This window comes from Macaca mulatta, chromosome 1 (assembly GCF_049350105.2).
Source record: "Macaca mulatta isolate MMU2019108-1 chromosome 1, T2T-MMU8v2.0, whole genome shotgun sequence".
NCBI classification, from domain to species: domain Eukaryota; kingdom Metazoa; phylum Chordata; class Mammalia; order Primates; family Cercopithecidae; genus Macaca; species Macaca mulatta.
The window spans coordinates 25,449,388-25,471,978 of record NC_133406.1 but is presented as its reverse complement, the minus strand read 5'-3'; the positions used below and the strand labels follow the sequence as shown (position 1 = coordinate 25,471,978).

General features: G+C 38.3%; 2 protein-coding genes across 23 annotated transcripts in view; one reads left to right on the top strand and one right to left on the bottom strand.

Moving 5' to 3' along the window:
• The window catches only part of DCAF6 (DDB1 and CUL4 associated factor 6), a 141,400-nt gene extending 137,997 nt beyond the window's left edge, over window positions 1-3,403 (bottom strand). For 6 of the 22 annotated variants that reach the window (XM_015125249.3, XM_077999226.1, XM_077999242.1 and 3 more), the window contains exon 1: window positions 2,944-2,974. Coding sequence is in view for 6 of the 22 variants with exons in the window: in XM_001091235.5 (XP_001091235.1) it covers window positions 2,629-2,725 (97 nt within the window). In the remaining 16 variants the exon portion in view is untranslated. The other 16 variants (XM_001091235.5, XM_015125186.3, XM_015125203.3 and 13 more) reach the window with 4 other exon arrangements.
• A 239-nt stretch (window positions 3,404-3,642) lies between these two features.
• Window positions 3,643-21,316, top strand: MPC2 (mitochondrial pyruvate carrier 2). The gene is made up of 5 exons (XM_015125250.3): window positions 3,643-3,907; window positions 15,039-15,079; window positions 18,894-18,978; window positions 19,442-19,553; window positions 21,106-21,316. The coding sequence occupies exons 1-5, from the start codon at window positions 3,799-3,801 to the stop codon at window positions 21,140-21,142; spliced, it is 384 nt and encodes a 127-aa protein (XP_014980736.1). The 5' UTR covers window positions 3,643-3,798; the 3' UTR covers window positions 21,143-21,316.
• The last annotated feature ends 1,275 nt before the right edge of the window (window positions 21,317-22,591 follow it).

Here is a 22,591-nt window from a genome sequence, read left to right as displayed (position 1 = left end):
CTCCCAAGGAGCTAAGACTACAGGCGTACACCACCACGCCCGGCTAATTTTTGTATTTTTAGTAGAGACTGGGGTTTCACCATGTTGGCCAGGCTGATCTTGAACTCCTGACCTCTAGTGATCTACCCGCCTTGGCCTCCCAAAAGTGCTGGGATTACAGGCGTAAGCCACCGCACCCAGCCAAGAGTACTATACTTTAAAAAGTCATTTTATCGCCACACACAAAAAAAGATGGTAATTATGTGACGTGATGGATATGTTAACTAACTTGATTGTATATGAAGTTATTAAGTTGTACACCTTAAATATAACAATTTTTAATTGTCAATTATATCCCAATAAAACTGGGAGGGAAAGTCATTTTTTTAAAAAAAAATCACTAATTCAAGCATTACCAACGTGGATTTTGCTGTTTCCTGAATGCAAAGCCAAGATCAGCACTGTAGTGTAGAAGAGTTGAATAACAGCGCAAAGGTCTACTAAGGGTAAAGGCCAGTCAGTTAGTTCTTTGAAAACATTTTCAAGTCTCGATACTTTCAAAAAGTATTTTCAAGTACTTAGAAAACCACTTTAAAGGAAGTCATTCCAAAAATGTCCTATTTTAAGAGTATATATCATATCTAAAATACTATTTAAGATAAAGAACTCCCTGTATGTACGTGTGTGTATATATATATACACATTTGAAAAACTATAATTCAGGATTTCTACTATAGTCAGTGAACCCTTCAATTCCCCTAGACCCAATATACAAATTCCATTTCCATTAGGGAGTCGGAGTAGGAGAGGAAAAAGAAAGTATATGGTTTTGTTATATTTTAATTAACTCATTTGTAGATATAGCTAAAGTAACTGAACCAAAGGAAAACACTAAAATATAGAACTGTATACAAGTACTTAAACTGTCCAACTGACATAAAGGACCAAATTATCAATGTATTCATGCAAAACAACGTTAACATTTGTTTTATTAAGCTAAAATTAAGTTCTCTCTCCACAAATAAATTCTAAAAGAAATATTGCACACTTTTTTTGGCAAATAGTTTAAAAAAGCAGACTCTAGCTATGTTCAATTTTAAAATGATTAATCACCACTCTAGGTACTTATCCTACAACAAATGCACAAAAGCTTGTACAATGATGTTCATTACAATGCTGTAAGGGCGAACGTCCACTTAAAGAAGAATGGTTGAGTACACTACGGTACTTCATAATGTTACATACTATGTAATAATTTAAAAGACATAATCTATTTTTACTGCCATGGAAAGATCTCCAAAACCTGGAGAAGTTAAAACAATGTTTACGATATGACACCATGTATTCAGGTGTCTCTCTCACACACACACACATATACACACACACCACACACACACCCTAGCATTTGTACATATACATACGTACTTGTAAGAATGCAAACAAAAAGGTCTGGAAGAATATTCAGAAAACAGAAAATATTATTTCTAAGGGTGGCGAAGTGAAATTGAATGGGAGGGATCAAAGGGATTTTTGCTTCATTTTTATTGAGCTTCTACAAACAAAATGTATTCGTATTTTACTTGAGACACTAAAAAGCAAGAATTAAATTGCATGCTAACTTTTCTTAAATAATTTACAAACCAGAACTGTTGGCTGTAATGAGATTTCATTTTCTTCTCTTTACTTGAAATCAAAAACAAATGACAGCAACAAACACTTTTTACCTAGCAAATGGCAAAACTGTAAAGAAAAATTTTGTTTGATGTTGTTTGCCATATCTCCAAATAGAAAGAGTAATGAAGAGTATACAGGAAGAAACAAAAAAGACCTTTACTAAGTACGTCCATTTTTACGAAACCAAACTTTTTAGTTGACTCGGGCGTGACCCAGAATCCTCAAAAAAAAAAAAAATGTTATGCAAAACGAAAAAAGTGGAATACTGTTCCCTCAAGTATTGAAGGTTGTTTTTAGAAAGCTTAACTAAGAAACTGTAAATGCCAAGTGTGTTTTCCAGGGGTGGGAAAAGGAACGTGAAACCTTACACCACCTTTAAGCGGTCAAAACGAACTGAAGAACAGAGTGGAACTGGGAGAGCGCGCGGGGGTGGGGAGAGCTCAGCTATCACTTTTAGGTTTTGGCTCAGCGCCGCAAGAACAGTTTACACGGATTCTGTCTGGAGCGTGAAGTCCCTGAGGGTGGTCAACGCGTCGCAGCCGACACCTAAACCCTCTTGAGATCGAAGACGAGGGTGGGCAACAACTTAGGTTCTCCGGCTCAGCGGGGAGAGCGCGCTGGAAAAGAGCAAAAGAGCTAACTTTTGCTCTAAACGCGGCAGCTCCTGGAGGTTCCGCAAGTCCCCCGAGTCCCAACCTATTAGCGACCCCAACACCCTTACAAGCCAGTACCTTCTGCCCTCGGCCCGGCCCTCCGAGGAAAACCCAGCAAGGGCGGCGGCTGGCAGCAAGCATAGGGGGCTTGACTGGGGGAGGCACCGCCACGGGATTCGGCGACCGAGGCCCCACCCAACACCCCAGAGTCTCGGGGCACCCTCGCCGAGACGCTGTCCCACCTCCAACAACCCCGGCAGTGCGCCCCCTCCCCCACTCTGGGCGGCGACCTCAGCGCCTCCGCCCCGGGGCCCCCGCTCACCCAGGTAGCGGCTCCGCAGCCGGGACGGGTCCTCCAGCCCAAGGGACCTTTTCCTCACGTCCCACAACAGGTGTGGGCAGGAGCCACCCCGAGACATGGCTCTGCCTGAGCCGGGTGGGAGGGGAGACCACCGCGTGGGGGAGGGGAAGAGGGGGAGGGGACACCGGATCAACACCCGAGCCGCACCGGCACCATCCGCGCGCCGGGCCTCCAGGGCGCAGCGTTAGATGGCGGTGGCAGCAGCGGCGCCTGGGCCCCCGAAGCCCGGCCGCACCCGGGCCGGAGCTCGCCTCATACTCTCCTTCTTAGACTAACCAGAACATCCAAAGATCAGCAACAGTCTCCTCCCTCGGCCCCCCTCCAACAGGAGGAGGCGGAGGCGGAGGCGATGGCGACTCCTCCCTCTCCTCGTCCTGGATACCCTCCCCGCCAACCCTTTCTCGCGAGATGACGACCACCTCGGGGACTGAGGCTGGTGTGTGCCGCGGCTGCCCTCACCGTGGAAAAATGCATTCGGGCCACTCTAACCAGATTCTTAAGTCGCTAGGGATAAAAGAGGAGTAGAGAGAGAAGCGACTCAATTCTGTAGTCTCTCGCTCACGAGTCTCCAGTCAAAAGAAGCAAAAGAATAGTGCAGCATCATCTTTAGGCACTGAAGGCCCGAAAAGCCCATTTTAACTACGGGCCTGCTTAGTCAAAGTTAAGGGGCAGTAGAGCCGGCGCAGCTTCACTTTCCCTTCTCCAACATGGCCTCGAGGGCAGCGGGGAGAAAGAGGAGGTTCCGCTGCACCCCGCCCGCGCCTCGGGGCGGGCCAATCATGGCGGGCAGCTCAGTCTGCGCAAGCGCGCTGCCAGGAGGGCGCTGGGCGGACTCGGTGAGGTGATTATTTTGGCACCTGTTGCCGAGGCTCCTCCTCCCTCTCTCCTGCCGGGGCGGAGGCGGACCAGGGGCGGGCCGTTGGCAGCCTCCGCCCCCTCAACCTTCGCGGGGTGCGGGCGGCAGCTTTTTGGTTCACAGCCGGGCAGCGAGAACCGCGGGAAGGGCTCTCCAGGCGAGAGACGGACGCCAGGCGTCGTGGCAAGGAAAAGTGACTAGCTCCCCTTCGTTGTCAGCCAGGGACGAGAACAGAGCCACGCTCCCACCCGGCTGCTCACGATCCCTCGGCGGCGATGTCGGCCGCCGGTGCCCGAGGCCTGCGGGCCACCTACCACCGGCTCCTCGATAAAGTGGAGCTGATGCTGCCCGAGAAATTGAGGCCGTTGTACAACCATCCAGCAGGTAATGGACCCTGAATGGCTCGTTATCGAGACCTTCCTTCCCCCTTCCTCTAAAATGGACCTTTTAGAGGCCCTCTGACAACTGCCACTAGAGGCATCCCACAGCCCCAACTCCTTCCTTCCCCTCAGGTGAAGCCGTTTACTCTCCTAGCCTCTGCATTTCACCCTCTCTCCTGCAACATCTCTTCCTAAGCCAACGTATCTCAAGTCAGCGCCCTTCCCCACCTATGTGACATCCGCTCCCTTACGCACGACTCCAACCCAAACCTGACCTCCAAATTTGAGCCTTCTCAGCTTCTGCGGCCACGAAAGTGTCTGCAGCCACCATGAAACACTCATTCTCTTTCTCTTTTCGAATTGTGGCATATTAACCCACGCTAGGCAGAGCTGGGTGGGTGGCTTGTCGCACTGTAGGGTTTGGAGTAAAGGTCACACTTTCTTCAGCTACTGCTGGCAGAGGCCTGCAGACTGAGCCCTCCCCCAAACTGCATGCTTTACTTCATCCAGGGTTGTCAGTGTCATTTCTCATCCCATAGGTCCAGTGTGTTTCTTTAAGTCTGTCCTTATTTATGAAATTGTTGAACAAGCTCTACCCAGAGTTTTTTGTGTGGACAGACCTGGATTTCATTCTCTTCTACCACTTATTATAGTTGTGACCTTGAGCAAAAGCCTAGATCTCTGTTGTGTAATATGCGGTCTGCGAGAATGACAGATAACATATGTGCTTGACTCTTTGTAAATGCTCAGTAAATGTTACATCTCTCTTGGCCTACTGGAAAACTTGTGTTCTTGTGGTTAAAAAAAAAAAAAAAACTCTATAAGAAACAAACATTCCAATGCCTTAAGATCTAGAATTCTGTTACCTCTTCTCTAAAGTGAGTTGTAATAATACTTATTTGGCTAGAGGCTAACATCAGATATATTCTGAGGTCTCTTTCAAGCCTAAGACTTGGCAAACTAGAAAATGTGTTGTAAATTGAAAGACTGAAGTGCTACCCGAAAAGTGGCTTTTTTTCTCCTACATAGTTAAAATCTGTATTCTGCAGTTGGTATCATTAGGAAAGTTGTCTAGTTCCCCCATTATCTGATTATGAACCGGCTCTCTGTAGTCTGAACTGGTTACTAAATCTGACTTCCAGTTTGATCATGGAATGAATTGAACATCCGGATTATACTGTAGTGTAACCCTTAATATTATTTACTGCAATATTGAACCCATTATAAAACTGATCATTAAGGAGAGTTTGTAACTGATTTTAAAAGTTTTTGTTTATTTGCCGTTTAGTTCTTTTAACATTTAGTTTTTTTGGAATTATGCTGTGTTTTGTGGCATAAGATTTTCAGGAAGGAGGGTTGAGCTATGCTTTTGGTAATAATATGGGCTTTACAGAGTCAACTGAACGTGAAGTCAACTCTGACCCTCATAAGCTTTGTGTTTTAGCTGTAGGATAAGGGCATGGCAGAGTAAGAGTAATTTTAAACTACTTAAAATAATACGAAATTGGAGAGTAGTCTTATCTTGATCCTCTCCAAGGCTTTAGTTTTTAGCCACCTGTAATTACTGCTTAAAATACTAGTCAGCTTTCAGAATGAAGAGGGATTACCCTTCACTTGTAGGATGTGCATTTCATCTGAAAATCCTTGGATTCGTTCAGTTATTTTAACCCCCTTTTCCAGTGTAGTAAAAGGAGCTAGGCTTTGAAGGGAGATAGACCTACGTTTCAGTCTTGGCTGTGTGACCTTGACCCTAAATTCCTGCCTTAGTTATCTCATCTATAAAATGGGAGTAATTATATAATCATTTCAAGATTGTTGTGAAAATCAGATGATCTAATGTCTCCAAAACATGCAGCACAGCGTTTGCACTTAGACTCTCAATAACTGTCAGTTCTAAGATTTGAACAACGTACAGAGTAAGGATATCTATTACAGCAAAATTATTTATGATCGACAAGTTGGAGACACACCAGTATAGAAATGGAGGAACTTGAAAAATGTGTTGACTGATGAGTGTGTAATAAAATCTAAGGAAACACTGATTATTGTCTTAAGAGTTATCCGGAGTGAATATTCAAGGATTTTGCATACTATTTTGCCTAACAGTATTTGTTATTGAATTATCATTGAAGCATTTGTCTAGATTCAACTACAAGGAGTTTATTAAATGATATGAAATGCTACAATTTTAACAGTTGGAAATCATACATTGCTGATTCTAAATGTTTGAGATTTAATTTTATCGCTGACACTGTATGTCTCGACAGGTAACAAGAATGTGTTTTTAGTGGGGTGCAGTGGCTCATGCCTGTAATCCCAGCACTTTGGGAGGCTGAGTTGGGCGGATCACCTGAGGTCAGGAGTTCGAGACCAACCTGACCAACATGGTGAAACCCTATCTCTACTAAAATACAAAAATTAGCCGGGCGTAGTGGCAGGTGCCTGTAATCTCAGCTACTTGGGAGGCTGAGGCGGGAGAATCGCTTGAAACCAGGAGGCGGAGGTTGCAGTGAGCCAAGATCGCGCCATTGCACTCCAGCCTGGCAAGAGAGCGAGACTCTGTCTCAAAAAACAAACAAAAAAAAGAATATTTTTATGTATAAATATATATTTTAGTCACAGTATTGCATCTCTGACCTATGACCCAGAGTTTTGAGGCTCTCATTATCCATTTGCCTATGTGTTGTTGCTGGCATGTCATGATCTGCCTCTGTAGGGAAGGAATAGAGTTCTAGCCAAATGTGTGTCTCCGTCAAGTTCCTCAACTCACAAAAAGGATGTCAGTCCCCGCATTATCCCCCACCTGACTATAAAATATGTGACTCCACACTAGCCAGTTGCATAGCTGTACTCCAGTGTTTGTCAAAGAAATAACCTTGAAGTTATGTTGCCCAATGTTATTTTTTCTTTTCTTTTCTTTTTTTTTTTTTGAGACAGTCTTGCTCTGTTCCCTGGGTTGGAGTGCAGTGGCATAATCTGGGCTCACTGCAACCTTGGCCTTGGTTCAAGCGATTCTCCTGCCTCAGCCTCCTGAATAGCTGGGATTACAGGCGCGTGCCACCATGCCCAGCTAATTTTTGTGTTTTTAGTAGAGACGGGGTTTCCCCATGTTGGCCAGGCTGGTCTGAAACTCCTAACCTCAGGTGATCCACCTGCTTTGGCCTCCCAAAGTGCTGGGATTACAGGTGTGAGCAACCACACCTGGCCCCAATGTTTTCTTAAAAGCTTAATTAAGGAAAACAAAAAATTAGCAGTGGAGGAGTGTCATTTATTTGTGAGTTCCAGAACGGGGTGAGTCATCCCAAGGGATGCACATAATGAAACATTGGAATGTAGGACGAAAATCATAGAACTTCTATTAACATTTACTGTTATTTCATCCATTTAAATTTTTCATTGTGTGTACATTCTGTAATACAAAAATATATTAGGGCAGTAATTCTATATAATTTATAAATATATAAACAATTTATAAAGAGGATGTATGTGCAAATTGTTTTTACTGATGGGGCATATGTTCAAAAGGAGCTGGAAGACCACAGCTCTAAAGAGTCTAAAAACTATCCTTTGGTGAAGTTAGTCCCAAAAACAGCTATCCGAACCATATCATTTTAACGCATTGTAGCTCTCCTTTTATTGAATTACATTTTGGCTTACATGGAAGAGCTTTTGAAAAAATAATTCTCTGAAACTTGTTGCAGTGCTTAGTGTGCTGGTGCTGAGAATATCATTCTCAACATTACATGGGTTCCCTCTGAAGACTCATGGGAAAAGTTACTTTAAAGTCTAAATAAGAATATTTGCATTTTTCCTAGATAAGATAATTAGCTTAATTTTAAAGACCTAGAAGATATTTCTTTTGAAATAAAAATAAATTAAATGAACCAGTGTTATCAGTGTTTATAAGGAAATATCTGTATCATAAAAATTTTAAATTCAATGCTAAGAGCATTGATGTTATAGTAGATAGTTAAATGCAACTTAGTTCAAATATATATTGTTCTATTATATGTAAATAAAATCAAATGTGGACCAATAATCAGTGTACATACCTACATAGTTTCCATTGCATCTCTATTAGAACTTATTTTGTTGCCACAGATTGTCAGTGAAGAATCTAAATGCCAGTCTAAGATATTAATATATGTCCATATATATTCTTAAGTGTACATTAAATATGTTTAAATATTTACACTAAATATACATATATTATTTTTTAAAGCAATAACTTTATTTAAAGAGAGAACTAAAATAGATGTAAAATTAGAATTTCAAATACAATTGTAAAATATTAGTGAAAAATAGAATATCTTCAAACAATCAGCTACCAAGAAAGTTGAATTATTCAATATTTATAGAGGGCCTGTTGTATATTAGATACTATTCTGGCAGTCGGGATAAATCAGTGGATAAAATAACAACCCACCCACACAGAGTTTGTATTCTCAGAAGAGTTCATAAAAAGGAATATCACCCAGGCACGGTGGCTCACACCTGTAATCCCAGCGCTTTGGGAGGCCAAGGCGGGCGGATCACCTGAAGTCAGGAGTTCGAGACCAGCCTGCCCAACATGGTAAAACCCTGTCTCTACTAAGAATACAAAATTTAGCTGGGCATGGTGGTGCACGCTTGTAATCCCAGCTACTCCAGAGGGTGAGGCAGGAGAATTGCTTGAACCCGGAAGACAGAGGTTGCAGTGAGCCAAGATCGCGCCACTGCACTTAATCCAGCCTGGGTGACAGAGCAGAATGTCACCCTCGATGTAGTTGTTCAACACTTAACATATTTTTTTCTGTGCTATCCTGCTTTTAAACTAATTTTAAGAAATTGGAACTGTTTATGCAGATGTGCTAAAGGAGAAAAAAGCCCTAAGAAAAGCTATAAATAGCTTTTCATTTCCAGGTCATGTAAAATATTAATTTTGCCTATAACAGAGAATGAAATATGTTCAAAGTGCAGTATGGTATAGTAGAAAGAGGACTGGGATCAAAGAAACTGTGTTCTAGTCCTTGCTCTATCCAGAACTCACCCTAAATTTCCTGAGTGTAAGACAAATTACTTAATTTGTTCGTGTCTCATCTTTTTCATTTATAAAAATGAGGGAGCTTGAACTTTCCTTAAAGTCTTTTCCATCTAATAATCTATAATTTGGTATTCTCTTAGGACTTTTCCTACATTCAGAACCTTCGGGAAACTCAGATTTCATTGGGGAAAGTCATATAATTATTGTTAGATTATGATTTAGGGATCTAGTTTTTTATCCTTGCTGAGTTATTTATTTTAAACAAGTAATTTGTTTACTGGGCCTCATTTGCCTGATTTATGAGTGCCTACAGCAGATGATTTCAACAGTCTCTCTAAATCTAAAAGTAACTGATTCTTCGTACCTGAAGAAATAAGTAAATTTAAAACGTATCATCCCTAAGATGCATCTTGGCTATTTTGGTTGCTTTACCTGTTCTTTACTCTGGAATTTCAAACCAAAGTGTATTTTCAGTCAACATTTTTAAAAACATTATCTACCCATGATGTTTTGGGTACTATTTTAGTGATAGCTATTTCCAAGACATTGTGGAAAATATTAAAATTATATGGTTCTAAATGGTAGCTTAGTCATGTTCTTAGTGTTAAATCAGAACTAGCTTTGGCACAAATAAAAATGAATGATTTTTAGCCATCAGTATCCACATCAAAGATTAACCTTTACATATTGGAAGGATTTGTATCTAGTTTGTCACATGATAGTAAACAGGTAAACTTGTGTAATGTAAGGAATTAAGAGGGGTGTTAAAAAGTAACAAATCATAAAGGAGTGGCATGAAAGGGATGGGAAGAGGTAGGGAAATTTAGTGATTTTATGACCTCTTAGCATTCAGTAAGAAACTTGATTTTTCACAGAGGAGTATAGTGAATACCTCAATTCAGTATTTGTAAGTGTGTATATGTGCTTGAGAGTGAAAATTACCTATTCTATTCCAAAAAGTAAGTCTTTACTTAGGGAGGGAATCATATATACAATAGGTGGCCTACTTTCTGGGTAGAATTCATATAATATTTTATTAACAGTAATTTCTCTCAAATAAGGAAATTAGGAAGTAAGTTTATGTCAGTTTATTGATAGGTTCATCGAAGTTCAAGGCAACTAAATTTGTTAATTTGAAAATTTCTGTCTATTATTATTTGCTTATGGTGTTCACTTGTAGAATTTCTCAAATTCTATGAAAAGTTTGAATTTAAAAACGTGAGTTTCACTTTAAAAATAAGACAATAAAACACAAAATAACTTATAGTCTGTATTTTTCATTATTCTTGAAAATAGTTCATAGTTTAAAATGAAGCTGGGCGCAGTAGCTCAAGCCTGTAATCCCAGCACTTTGGGAGGCCGAGACGGGCGGATCACGAGGTCAGGAGATCGAGACCATCCTGGCTAACACGGTGAAACCCCGTCTCTACTAAAAAATACAAAAAAAAAAAAATTAGCCGGGCGAGATGGCAGGCGCCCATAGTCCCAGCTACTCGGGAGGCTGAGGCAGGAGAATGGCGTAAACCCAGGAGGCGGAGCTTGCAGTGAGCTGAGATCTGGCCACTGCACTCCAGCCTGGGCGACAGAGCGAGACTCCGTCTCAAAAAAAAAAAAAATGTATAGACTTTTTTTTTTTCTTTTTTTGATACAGAGTTTCGCTCTTGTTGCCCAGGCTGGAGCACAATGGTGCAGTCTTGGCTTACTGTAACCTCTGCCTCCCGGGTTCAAGCGATTCTCCTGCCTCACGCTTCCCAAGTAGCTGGGATTATAGGCATGCGCCACCACACCCGGCTAATTTTGTATTTTTAGTAGAGACAGGGTTTCTCCATGTTGGTCAGGCTAGTCTCAAACTCCTGACCTCAGGTGATCCACCCGCCTTGGCCTCTCAAAGTACTGGGATTACAGGTGTGAGCCACCATGCCCAGCCTAAATATATAGACATTTTAAATACTTGTTTAATGTTTCTAAATTGTCAGCATTGGAGGCCTTCTTCAACATCCAGTAGTAGTGTTCTAAGAAACAAGATGAAAATGTGTTAATTGTTTTTCTAAAAGGATATATAGTATGTCTGATGTGGACAATTTTCTTCATCTTGGGCTATAAATTAATGTCTTTTGAGGAGATTTTTCTTCAGTATATTTTCAACAGTTCAACGTTTCCACCTAATCAAGTTATTTCATTTATCATAATGGATGTTGGCCAGGTATCTGTTAGTTTATACATCTGCTTATTCTAATATTATGGTATTATAATCATTTCACGTGTCATAATTATCTATTTTTATGCTCTCCCATAAGAATAGCTGTGTCATTGTACAGAACATAAGCCTGTGTTTTCTAGGTCTAGAATGACACATGTGACATTGTATTGTCACTATTTGAGTGATACCTATTTCTAAGTGCTTTGTTTTGTCAAAACTTTATGTTTAGAAATGTTGAAGTAAGTTGGAATGTTTTTTCACTACCATATCCACTGTTGATCAATTGCTGTTTTCTGGAAGACAGCCTCTGTATCTGATTTATATATGTCTAAATGTACTTGTCTAGCTTTATTTGACTTATTTACTCTTACAGAAAATAAGCTAAGAAATGTTAATTGAATGCTAATTAGCATTAAAATGAAAGGGTTACGTTTTCTTTAAAATTTTGTTAACCCATTATGTGACCATTTTTTCTTTTTTTAACAGTTAAGAAAACACTGTTTGCATTTGTAGATATTAGACTCTGATTTTTTTTGTCACTTGTCCACATCTTCTAGTATCTCAGAAAAATTAGCAATTTAGAAGGTCTTATGTATTTGCTACTGCTATTTTTCTGTTTAGTACATAGCAGTTGTTAAACTGAAATTAGAGCTTGTTTTCATAGTTTAAAATTATTCACTCACTAAAATACCTCTCTTGGTCCAGGTTCTAGCAACCATAATTTGATGGTTGAAGTTTTTTCAGTTCTTGTTTGGTTTGGTGGGGAAGGGCGTGCTGTTAATATTGTAAAACTATTACCTAGCTCTGGGCAGTTTAGTAAATTAGTTACCAGGCAAACCTACTGAAAAGATTGACTATTCATTAACCCCAAAGGATCAACCATTTAAGCTTGTCAACCATTTAAGCTTGGAATGGGAATCTGGAGACTTTTCTCAGAAAACAGTTTTGGGGTGACAAGAGAAACTCCAGCTTTGAAATAGAACAAGAGAAGTCTGCTGAAGAGTTCAAAGTAAAAATGAACACCCATTCAGTGAGAGACTGAAACAATACACTGACTGACTCTTGATTGATGAAACTCCATGCCAGGATAAAAATTAAACTTAGTAATTGATAATGCATATGAGCGAGAGACACTGTGTGTGACAAAGAAAAATGAACCAGGTGTAATGATAGGAATCCTGGGATCTCACCCTAAATTTCCAGAGAGTTTGAAAAGACTGTTTTATAGGATTAGTACATTATGTTATCAGACTCAGGGGAAGAGAGCCCTGGTCTAAGAGTAGAGTAACTAATAAGTGAAATCTAATATATCCTTGGCATAAAGGGAACCTAATGTCCCTAGAGATGAGTAAACAGAAAATTCCAGCCTTGAGGATGAAGCAGTGTTGAGGCAAATCTGGGTCAGATACAAAGTTTGAATATCTTTGATTAGCATCTATCCTGAACATGGTGAATCCAATTCAGTTCTGTTGGCACATACTTATTATTTGTCAAGGAAGATTAAGAAATGGACCTTGTCTTTGGGTTAATGTGACAGATGCATAAATAATCATTTTAACAGAAAATGATAGAAGAATATACAGGCTACTTCGGTAGTTAAGAGAAGGAGCGTTTAGCCTAACCTGTAGTTTTTTTGTTTGTTTGTTTGTTTTTTTAAGGCTTCCTTAGGAGATGCAACCTGAGATGAGTTTCTGATGGATAGGAGTTAGGTAAAGACTAAGCAGGATATTGAGAAGGGACAGCATAAACTGAAGATCCATAAAATAGCATGAAACTGGTTGAATGTTTGCCCAGCTTATCAGTTGGCCTAGGCCAGGATTTCTTAACCTTCTACTTTCTTGGAGCAGCTGTCCTGTGCATTGGAGGATGTTTAACAGCATCCCAGGCCTCTACCCACGAGATGGCGGCAGCAGCACCATCTGCAGCAGTTGGAGCACCACAGTTGGGCAACTAAAAATTCCCCTGGCGGGGACACTCCTGGTTAAGAACCGCTGACCTGGGCTAAGATTTAGTTAAATTAGGATTATATATTCTGAAACTCAATGGCTTCATGTTTTCTTTTATATTCCCCTTTTTCCCTTCGTAAAAATTTCTTTTCAAATTCCAGCCTAGTCTTAACCAAAGAAGAAACTAAATTATTTTATATCTTGTAGAGAGAAAAGGATGTGGCTAGAGTTCTATATGTATGGTGGCTGTGCCCAGAACAATGCTGTTTAGAGAACTGGATAACAGAAACTGAATATAGATAGGTTTTTCACTTAGCTGTAAGAACATCAAAATTTAGAACTCCCTTATAGTTTAAATTCTCTCACCAGCTGTTTCAGCACTGTTTCTAGATTTATTCTACAACTTAAAATACGGAAAATTCAAACATACACGAGAAAATGTAAAAATGGTTAGATACCAGATGTATGTGAGAAAATAAAGTTTAACATTATAATTGGCTGAGTAGGCCCACAAGGAACCACAGGATTTGTGCCATGATCTTTCTAGTGTTTGAAGAATTATTCTAATGATGATACCCAGCTTCTCTGAAGAATGAGAAAATGAAACTTAGATTGCTGTAGGACTTTAGGATTAAATTAGAAAATCAGCAAGCATATTTTAAAACTATTAAACGCATAAGCCAGACTTATCAGATATTTAAGTATCAGGCTGATAAAAACAACTTACGATTTTAAAGTACTTTAAAAGTTATTTGTGGCCAGGCACGGTGGCTCACGCCTGTAATCCCAGCATTTTGGGTGGCCAAGGCGGGCAGATCACGAGGTCAGGAGTTTGAGACCAGCCTGGCCAACATGGTGTGAAACCCTGTCTCTATTAAAGATACAAAAACATTAGCCGGGTATGGTGGCAGGCGCCTGTAATCCCAGCTACTTGGGAGGCTAAGGCAGGAGAATCACTTGAACCCGGGAGGTGGAGGTTGCAGTGAGCCAAGATTGTGCCATTGCACTCCAGCCTGGGCAACAGAGCGAGACTCTGTCTCAAAAAAAAAAAGGTTATTTGTATATGTGTGTGTATATATCTATATATTATATATACACATACATATTGTATATTACGGTAATAAATATTAGTATAAACTGCTTCCAACTCTACTTGCTAACTTTCCTTTTTATTTTCTATTAGGTAGTAGGGATACAAGTATAAATAATATTGAGCCACTAGCTTCGAGGAAGTCATAATCTTGATAGATACATAGATTTACAAATAACTAGAGTAAAATATGTAAAATGTACTGTGGTAGATTTTAAAATGACATTGAATTAATGAATTTGCTCTAAGAATAATGTGAATTAGTTTGAGAGGGATAAAAATATCAAGTACTATGTTAAATTGTGGAGGATAGAATGTGTAGCATTGCTATCACTTAAGGCTAAAGGCAAGTAGTTTGAACTATCTGGTGATACTTTTCAAAACCTGCATACTAAGCAAAAGTTGCAGGGAAGCAACTGCCATTTTTACATTTTTCAAATTTTGCTGCTTAATGTTAAGATTAACCAACTATTTGTTATAGTAATTCAGCCAAAATGCACAAAAATGGGGTGTTATCACTGGGTTCATTTTCACTTGGGATGAGAGTATTACTTGAGTGTAAAACTAGTATGAAAGTACATTAGAATCAAGGTTCCCTAAAATGTTTTTATATGGCAGTATATTTACTGAAAAAATTTTGCATGTAGTTGAACCTGTGCAGTTCAAACCTGTGTTATTCAAGGGTCAACTGTACTGTGATACTGTGGTACCTCTCTAAATGTTAACTGAAATACAAAGTATGCAAAAAGCATAGTAAAAGTGGTTAAAAATAGATTGATAAATCTTTTGGTTTTTAAAATTTGGTGACAGCTGTTAAAAGACATGTATAAGATACTTGGTTTATTCCTGAATTTTTCTTTTTTTTTCTTTTTTCAGGTCCCAGAACAGTTTTTTTCTGGGCTCCAATTATGAAATGGGTAAGTCTTGAGTTTTTGCAGAAGCTACGGAAAGAAAAATTCCTTAATAGGAATTTACTAATTTGAAGTAACTTTTATGAAGGATATGCTTTAGAATATTCTCATTATGCCTCTCGATTATTTCATGGCAAATATTCTCAGACATACCATTTTCTACATAAAGCAACTGTCTACTTTAGTTTTTCTGAACTCTTTAGATAAGAGGCCTTCTGGGAACATACTTGTTATCAAAAAACTTAAAATTGTGTGCCATAGGGACATGAAATTTCATTCTGAAATTTTATTACTAAGTAAAGCATTAAACTAGTTAGAACCCCCAAGTTAACTTTTATTATTAATTTAGTATGAGAACTGAAGGTGCTAACAACAAAATATAGGTAAGGAAAGTTAGTCTCAAAAAGCAGATGGATTTATTCGGGTATAAATATTAGCATTTGGTAAATGACGGAACCTAGGACTTCTGACTCCAAGCCCAGTGCTTTTACTCTTCCCCAGAGTTTTCTTTCTTAAAGTTCTCACTTAGCTGAAAAAAAACAATTGTGGTGGCTGTTTGTAGCAAATCATTGATTTTATGTTGAAAGGGCCTGTTTGGTTCTATAACTGTGCTTCTCAGTGTCATCTTTCTGGACCTGCAGTGTCATCATTTGAGAACTTGTTAGGCCCCATTACAGACCTACTAAATCTAAAACTCTAGACGTGGAGTCCGGTGAGATGTGTTTTCATAACTTCTTCAGATGATTCTCTGATGCCCTCTAAAGTTTGAAAACTACTGGTCTGTAGGCTTTTTTTTTTTTTTTAATGTGGTAAAATACACATAAAATTTACTATCTGAACCATTTTCAAAGTGTACAGTTCAGTAGTGTTAAGTACATTTACATCATTGTTAACCAATCTCCAGAACCCTTTTTATCTTGTAAAAGTAAGACTCTGTACCCATAATTCCCCATTCTCCTTCTCCCGGTCCCTGGCAGCCACCATTCTACCTTCTGTCTCTATGAATTTCATTACTCTAAGTACCTCTTGTAAATGGAATCAAAATGTATTTGTCTTTTTGTAGTTGGCTTATTTCACCTAGCATAATGTCCACAAGGTACATTAATGTTGTCACATGTGTCAGAATTTCCTTTCTTTTTAAGGCTGAATAGCATTCCATTGTATGTATTTACATTTTGTTTATTCATCTATATGTTGATTGGACAATTGGTTTGCTTCCACATTTTTGCTGTGAATAATGCTACCATGAACATTGATGTACAAATACCTTTTAAGTCAATACTTTTAATTCTTCTTAGTATACACCCAGAAGTTGAATTGCTAGATCATATGATTATTCTGCTTAATATTTTTTGTTTTCCTCAGCAACTACATTATTTTACATTTCTACCAGCAATTCATAAGGGTTTTAATTTCTCCACATCCTCATCAACACTTGTAAACTTTTGATGGGGGAGCGTTTTTGTTTTCGTTTTTATGATAGGCACCTAATGAGTGTTAGATATCTTGTTTTTATTTGCATTTCCCTGATGATTAGTCATGCTGAACATATACTTATTGTACTTATTCGTCAGTTGTGTATTTTCTTTGGAGAAATATTTATTCAAGTCCTTTGCCTGTCTTTAATCAAGTTGTTTTTTGTTGTTGTTGAGTGATGGGCTGTTGTAATTCTCTTAAATGTACTATTAAAATGGTTAGAACAATTCGGAAACTCAGTTGTAAATTCAAGTGGTTGAGAATGTTAGAGTTAGAATTGGTTATGACTCAATGTTATGGCCTTGGGCAAGTTTAGTCTCTTTGTCATTTTTGTCTCCTCAACGATAAAGTGACAAGATTAGAATATAAGTGATTTGGGAACTGTGTTTTACAGAGATCTAGGGAGCAGTTTTTTTTTTTTTTTTCATATCTACGTATTGAGAAAAGATCCTAAAACCCCCTATACTAATGGAAGTTACATTACCATTTCCTTCTTTCACCACCTACGCTTAAAATTACATAGTAATTATATGTCTTTATAGTGGAATTGATTGCCGAAGTATTCAATCATTTAAAAAGTTTGAGTGATTTCATCTGTTCACAATAAATTTAGGAGCTTCTTTGACCTCGAATTTACCACAGTTTAGGAGTTTATTGGTTTTATCAGTAACTTTGGTGTTTATTTGACCTGGTTCATTACTGTTATGAGATGTTGACAGCATTATATACTCATAAATGCCTTCTTGACTATCTGTCTCTTTAAGAACATCTATTTTAAGTACATGTTGAAATCTTGCATAGTCTCCAGATGACAGCATAGCAATAGAAACTTCTGTGTTTTGTTCTCTGGTCGGGAGACTTCTATTAGATACTTACCTTATGTACCTCTTACTGTGTTTTATTATCCCAGAGTATTTGATAATTAATCTGTAGAATTCTATACATGTCACATAACAGTTGCTTCTGCAAGCCACATATGTTCTATAACATTAAGACTCTTAGACCATGTGCCTTCAAACATACAACTATAGTAGAGTCCTTCGTAACCACTTTAGTTGAAACCACATAACTAATCATAAAGGTCAAAGTGGATAATCTGGAAAAAAAAACCTATGTACCTTAAATATTTTATTTTAACCTAAAGGATATAAATATATATTCTTTGATAATCAGTCTTTTTTAAAGCTAAAGCTTTTATTTGTGTATGGATTTTTGAGCTCCACATTTTCTATCCTGGATAAATTATACTATAGTGCATCCTATATAATTTCCAGCTTAGTTTAAAAAAAAATTTATTAAATCATATAAATTACATTAACAAGTAAAACTGGCATAAACAGATTGGGGGACAAGCATAATGACTTGGTAAAAATACAGCTCATCTGTTGAGAGCAAAAACGCATGATTGCCACATATATGCTGATGTTAAAGAAGAGTGGTCTTACAGCCAGGCCGGGCCTGGTGGCTCACACCTGTAATCCCAGCACTTTGGGAGGCCAAGGCGGGCGGATCACCTGAGATCAGGTGTTTGAGACCAGCCTGGCCAACATGGTGAAACCCCGTCTCTACTAAAAATATAAAAATTAGCCAGGCATAGTGGCACATGCCTGTAATCCCAGCTACTTGGAGGCTGAGGCATGAGAATCGCTTGAACCTGGGAGGCGGAGGTTACAGTGAGCAGAGATCGCACCATTGCACTGCAGCCTGGGTGACAGAGCAAGACTGTGTCTAAAAATAATAATGATAATAATATATGATCTAACCAAAAAACTAGAATTATAACAGGTTTTCTGATACTTATACTTTTAAAAAATAATTCATTAGAAGCCCAAACTTCAGCATCACACAATATACCCATGTAACAAACCTGCACATGTACCCCAAATCTAAAATTTAATTTAATTTAAAAATAATAACATTGGCAGAAAACATCAAAGGAAGAATCTATACAAATATCCTTAACAGCTTTCAGGTATCTTCCATGCTAGTGGTTAGTGGTTCCTGACATATATAAAGAATATATAAATTCATATGCGAAATAAGTAGACAAAAAAATGTATGTGCATATAATGCATACGTATATATCTTATCTATATATGTACTACTGACTTTCAGATATATGAGACTGCTTAGTGTACCTAACAAAGTAAAATTAGTTCAAAAAGCAGTTTTTTAATTCATTGTGCTTTTTTGTTGTTGTAGTCTACATTTTCTTAATGAATGGATACTAAACTTATAGCTGCTAACTTATGGAAATCTCAAAAATGTTTTGTGCTTAATTTAAAGTTAAAACTATTACTCCACACTCATGATACTTTTTTTCTTTCTATGTGTTAATCTGTAGGGGTTGGTGTGTGCTGGATTGGCTGATATGGCCAGACCTGCAGAAAAACTTAGCACAGCTCAATCTGCTGTTTTGATGGCTACAGGTAAATTAAATAAATATCTTGTGTGTTCCTTGTAGAACATAAATGATTTTTGTTTTGTTTTGTATCAGTTTATTTAGTGGCTTAGTGTTTGAAATACACCCACACACAAAGGAATTAACAGTATTATGTCTAGAAAGTTATTAATTATGGATGGGAGAGTCAGAGGAAGAATAAGTATCTGAATGGGCTTTTGTTTTTCAGGGTTTTGCCATGAGTATAGTTTTATAAGTGGGAAGAAAATTACAGTTAATAGTCACTTTACTCTAAAGATTCCTCTTTCATGTAAGAATTGAGTATTTTCTGTGACACTAAGCTACAGAAACATTATTGAAAATTCAGAATATAGCATTTCTTTGTTCCTCATCCTACATTATTGTTGTAATTACTTTACTCAGTATTAAGTATTCACTGAAGTTATTGCAGCAGTATGTATGCTTTTTAAAGTAACATTTTGTTTCAACAGGGTTTATTTGGTCAAGGTACTCACTTGTAATTATTCCAAAAAATTGGAGTCTGTTTGCTGTTAATTTCTTTGTGGGGACAGCAGGAGCCTCTCAGCTTTTTCGTATTTGGAGGTAAGCCTACCAGAGATATTTTTAAAACTGTTTCAAAAGCTACTCAGGTGGCACTAATTTTTTTTTTAAAGATTCATATATAATGCTAAGACAAGAAGTACCTAAAGTAGAAATTTAACGTTTCTAGAAAAGTCTAGGGGTTTACAAATAAGTTTACCAGTTAACTGGCTAAAATCAGTTAAGCAGTATGTTACCTTGTTTTTAGATTTAACTGTGCATCATTTAGATGGTTAACCATTTCACATAATCTCTTTTATTAAGACAATATATACAGTTTATGATTTATTAATTTATTATATAAACCTTTTATCACTTACTTTCAATTGTATATAATAAATTGGAACTTAAATGTATTATGTAGTATTGGAAATGATATTTAGAGTGAGGTCTTTGCTTTGATTGGAAAGTGTTCCATGAGCACTGGAAATTTTTAAACTATTTACTCAGTAGTTAATATTGTCGGTGACTTATGATAATGACATTATGATCAAATATTTGGAATCAGGATCTTTTAAGAAACCTAGGAGGTATGGTTAGCTTCATGGAATAAGTATCCTTCTTGTGCTTGTACTATTCTCCATTCCATTATAAGCTGGGAGGAATAGTAAATGAAGCCCAAGGAATGGTAGAAGGGAAGGAAAGACGGGCTCTGTGGTTACTTCTTTGGATTGAGAATTGAGGAAATGGTCCTTAGCGTTAGTGAATTTAAGTGTTTACAGGCTGTTAACCCAATAGCCTGCCTGCATCATAGAAGTATATTTTACCTTAGTGGTTAGAAGTATATTTTACTTGAGTGATATTTTACTTTAGTGATTAGTATATTTTACTTTACCTGTTGATCTTATTCTTACGAAAGGTGCTTTGTGTGTATACATTTAAAAATTCTAGATGACCACATTTTACTAAACTTTATACATATGTTCACATGTTTGTCACACTCTTGTAGAATTCTAGAATGAGAATATTTATTAAAATAATAGTTTTGCACAGGAAACTATATGTCAGCTAAACTGTTAAAAGTTTTTGGCAGGCCAGGCACAGTGGCTCATGCCTGTAATCCCAGCACTTTGGGAGGCTGAGGCAGGCAGATCACGAGGTCAGGAGATCAAGACCATCCTGGCTAACACAGTGAAACCCCATCTCTACTAAAAATACAAAAAATTAGCCAGGAGTGGTGGCGGGCGCCTGTAGTCCCAGCTACTCAAGAGGCTGAGGCAGGAGAATGGCATGAACCCCAGAGGCAGAGCTTGCAGTGAGCCGAGATCCCACCACTGCACTTCAGCCTGGCTGACAGAACGAGACTGTCTCAAAAAAAAAAAAGTTTTTGGCATTTGTCATCTTATTATCTGAAACAAAATCCAGATGCAAATGAACTCTTTGAATCCTTTCCCTTCTGCCTGTTTCTACCTATAAGCGCCCCGGGAAGATTCTGTTTACAACTGTATAGCTACTTGACCACCAAGAAAGAAGAAATGGAGTATGCTTTCCATTCTCTCCTTACCATAAGTTTATCTATTATTGATGATTATTTTTCTTTCTGTTTTCTTTATAGATATAACCAAGAACTAAAAGCTAAAGCACACAAATAAAAGAGTTCCTGATCACCTGAACAATCTAGATGTGGACATGACCATTGGGACCTAGTTTATTATTTGGTTATTGATAAAGCAAAGCTAACTGTGCATTTGGAAGGCACAATAAAACTAACTGCAACTGGTAGCTAGTGCTTGATTCAATAGAAAAATAAAGCAAACTTAATAACAGTCTCTCTACATGACTTAAGGAACTTAGCTATAGATATTAGTAACATTTTTCTACCATTTGTCCATAATAAACCATACTTGCTCATATATACCCCCTGCCTCCTTCTGTTCCAGTCAGCCAACATGTGTACATAAAAGAACACACAAATTCAAGAAGTTGGAAGATTAAATTATCTGCTTATTTAGTGTAGGATGGTCAGGTAGCTAGCTATAAGTGAAAGGAAATTTTGCTGAAGAAACTGAGAAATGGGTAGTGGAATGACCATCAAGGTGACCTCAAACTGTTTAAAAACATTTTAACTTGCCATGAAGATTCTTGATGATTTTTGTATAAATGTTTTATAAAATACTTTTACAGCTACAGATTTTTAAATAGGATCATTGTAAAGATTAATGAGATAATGTTTTAACATAGTGCCTGGTCCATGATAAGTGTTAAATTTTTCAATTACCCTCAGTAACTGATATAATGTAGCAGAAAATACTCTACATTCAGACAGACCTGAATTTGAATCCCAGCTCTATGACTTATGTATTGTGACTTTTTTTTTTTTTTTTTTTGAGACAGGGTCTTGCTCTGTGGCCCAGGCTGGAGTGCAGTGGCGCAGTTTCGGCTCATTGCAAACCCTACCTCCTGGGCTCAAGCAATCCTCCTCCCTCAGCCTCCTGAGCAGCTGGGACTACAGGCACACACCACCACACCCAGCTTATTTTTATAGAGGTAGGGTTTTGTCATGTTGCCCAGGCTGGTCTCAAACTCCTGGGCTCAGGTGATCTGCCCACCTCGTCCTCTCAAAGTGCTGGAATTACAGGCATGAGCCACCATACCCAGCCTATGCTGTGACTTTAGACAAGTTAGGAAAGTGCCTAGCAGAGTACCTGGGACATAAGCAGGTTTTCTGTAAATGTTTGTGACCTTTGGCTCCGTTGTAAGGAGAGACGGAGCATACATTACTCCACACTACAAATAACCATCTCTTAGATTTGGCTTTCAATGTGGAGTGCTGAGCTTTTTTTCTATAAGTGCTAATAAAGCCAGTCCTCATTAAAAATATAGTCAAATGAGTCAGCAAAGCAAGTTATTTCAAAATTTGAAGAAACAAGACAAAACAACTTTTTGAGTAATACTGTAACCTATGAAAATTTGGTAGTTAGCTGGCCGGGCGCGGTGGCTCACGCCTGTAATCCCAGCACTTTGGGAGGCCGAGGTGGGCGGATCACAAGGTCAGGAGATCGAGACCACGGTGAAACCCCGTCTCTACTAAAAATACAAAA

Excerpts from the sequence above, each read along its gene's own strand:
- MPC2 (XM_015125250.3), top strand. The coding sequence starts at position 3,799 with ATGTCGGCCGCCGGTGCCCGAGGCCTGCGGGCCACCTACCACCGGCTC. Across the intron at positions 3,908-15,038 it reads GTTGTACAACCATCCAGCAG|GTCCCAGAACAGTTTTTTTC; the intron begins GTAATGGACCCT and ends TTCTTTTTTCAG. Across the intron at positions 19,554-21,105 it reads CAGCTTTTTCGTATTTGGAG|ATATAACCAAGAACTAAAAG; the intron begins GTAAGCCTACCA and ends TTTTCTTTATAG.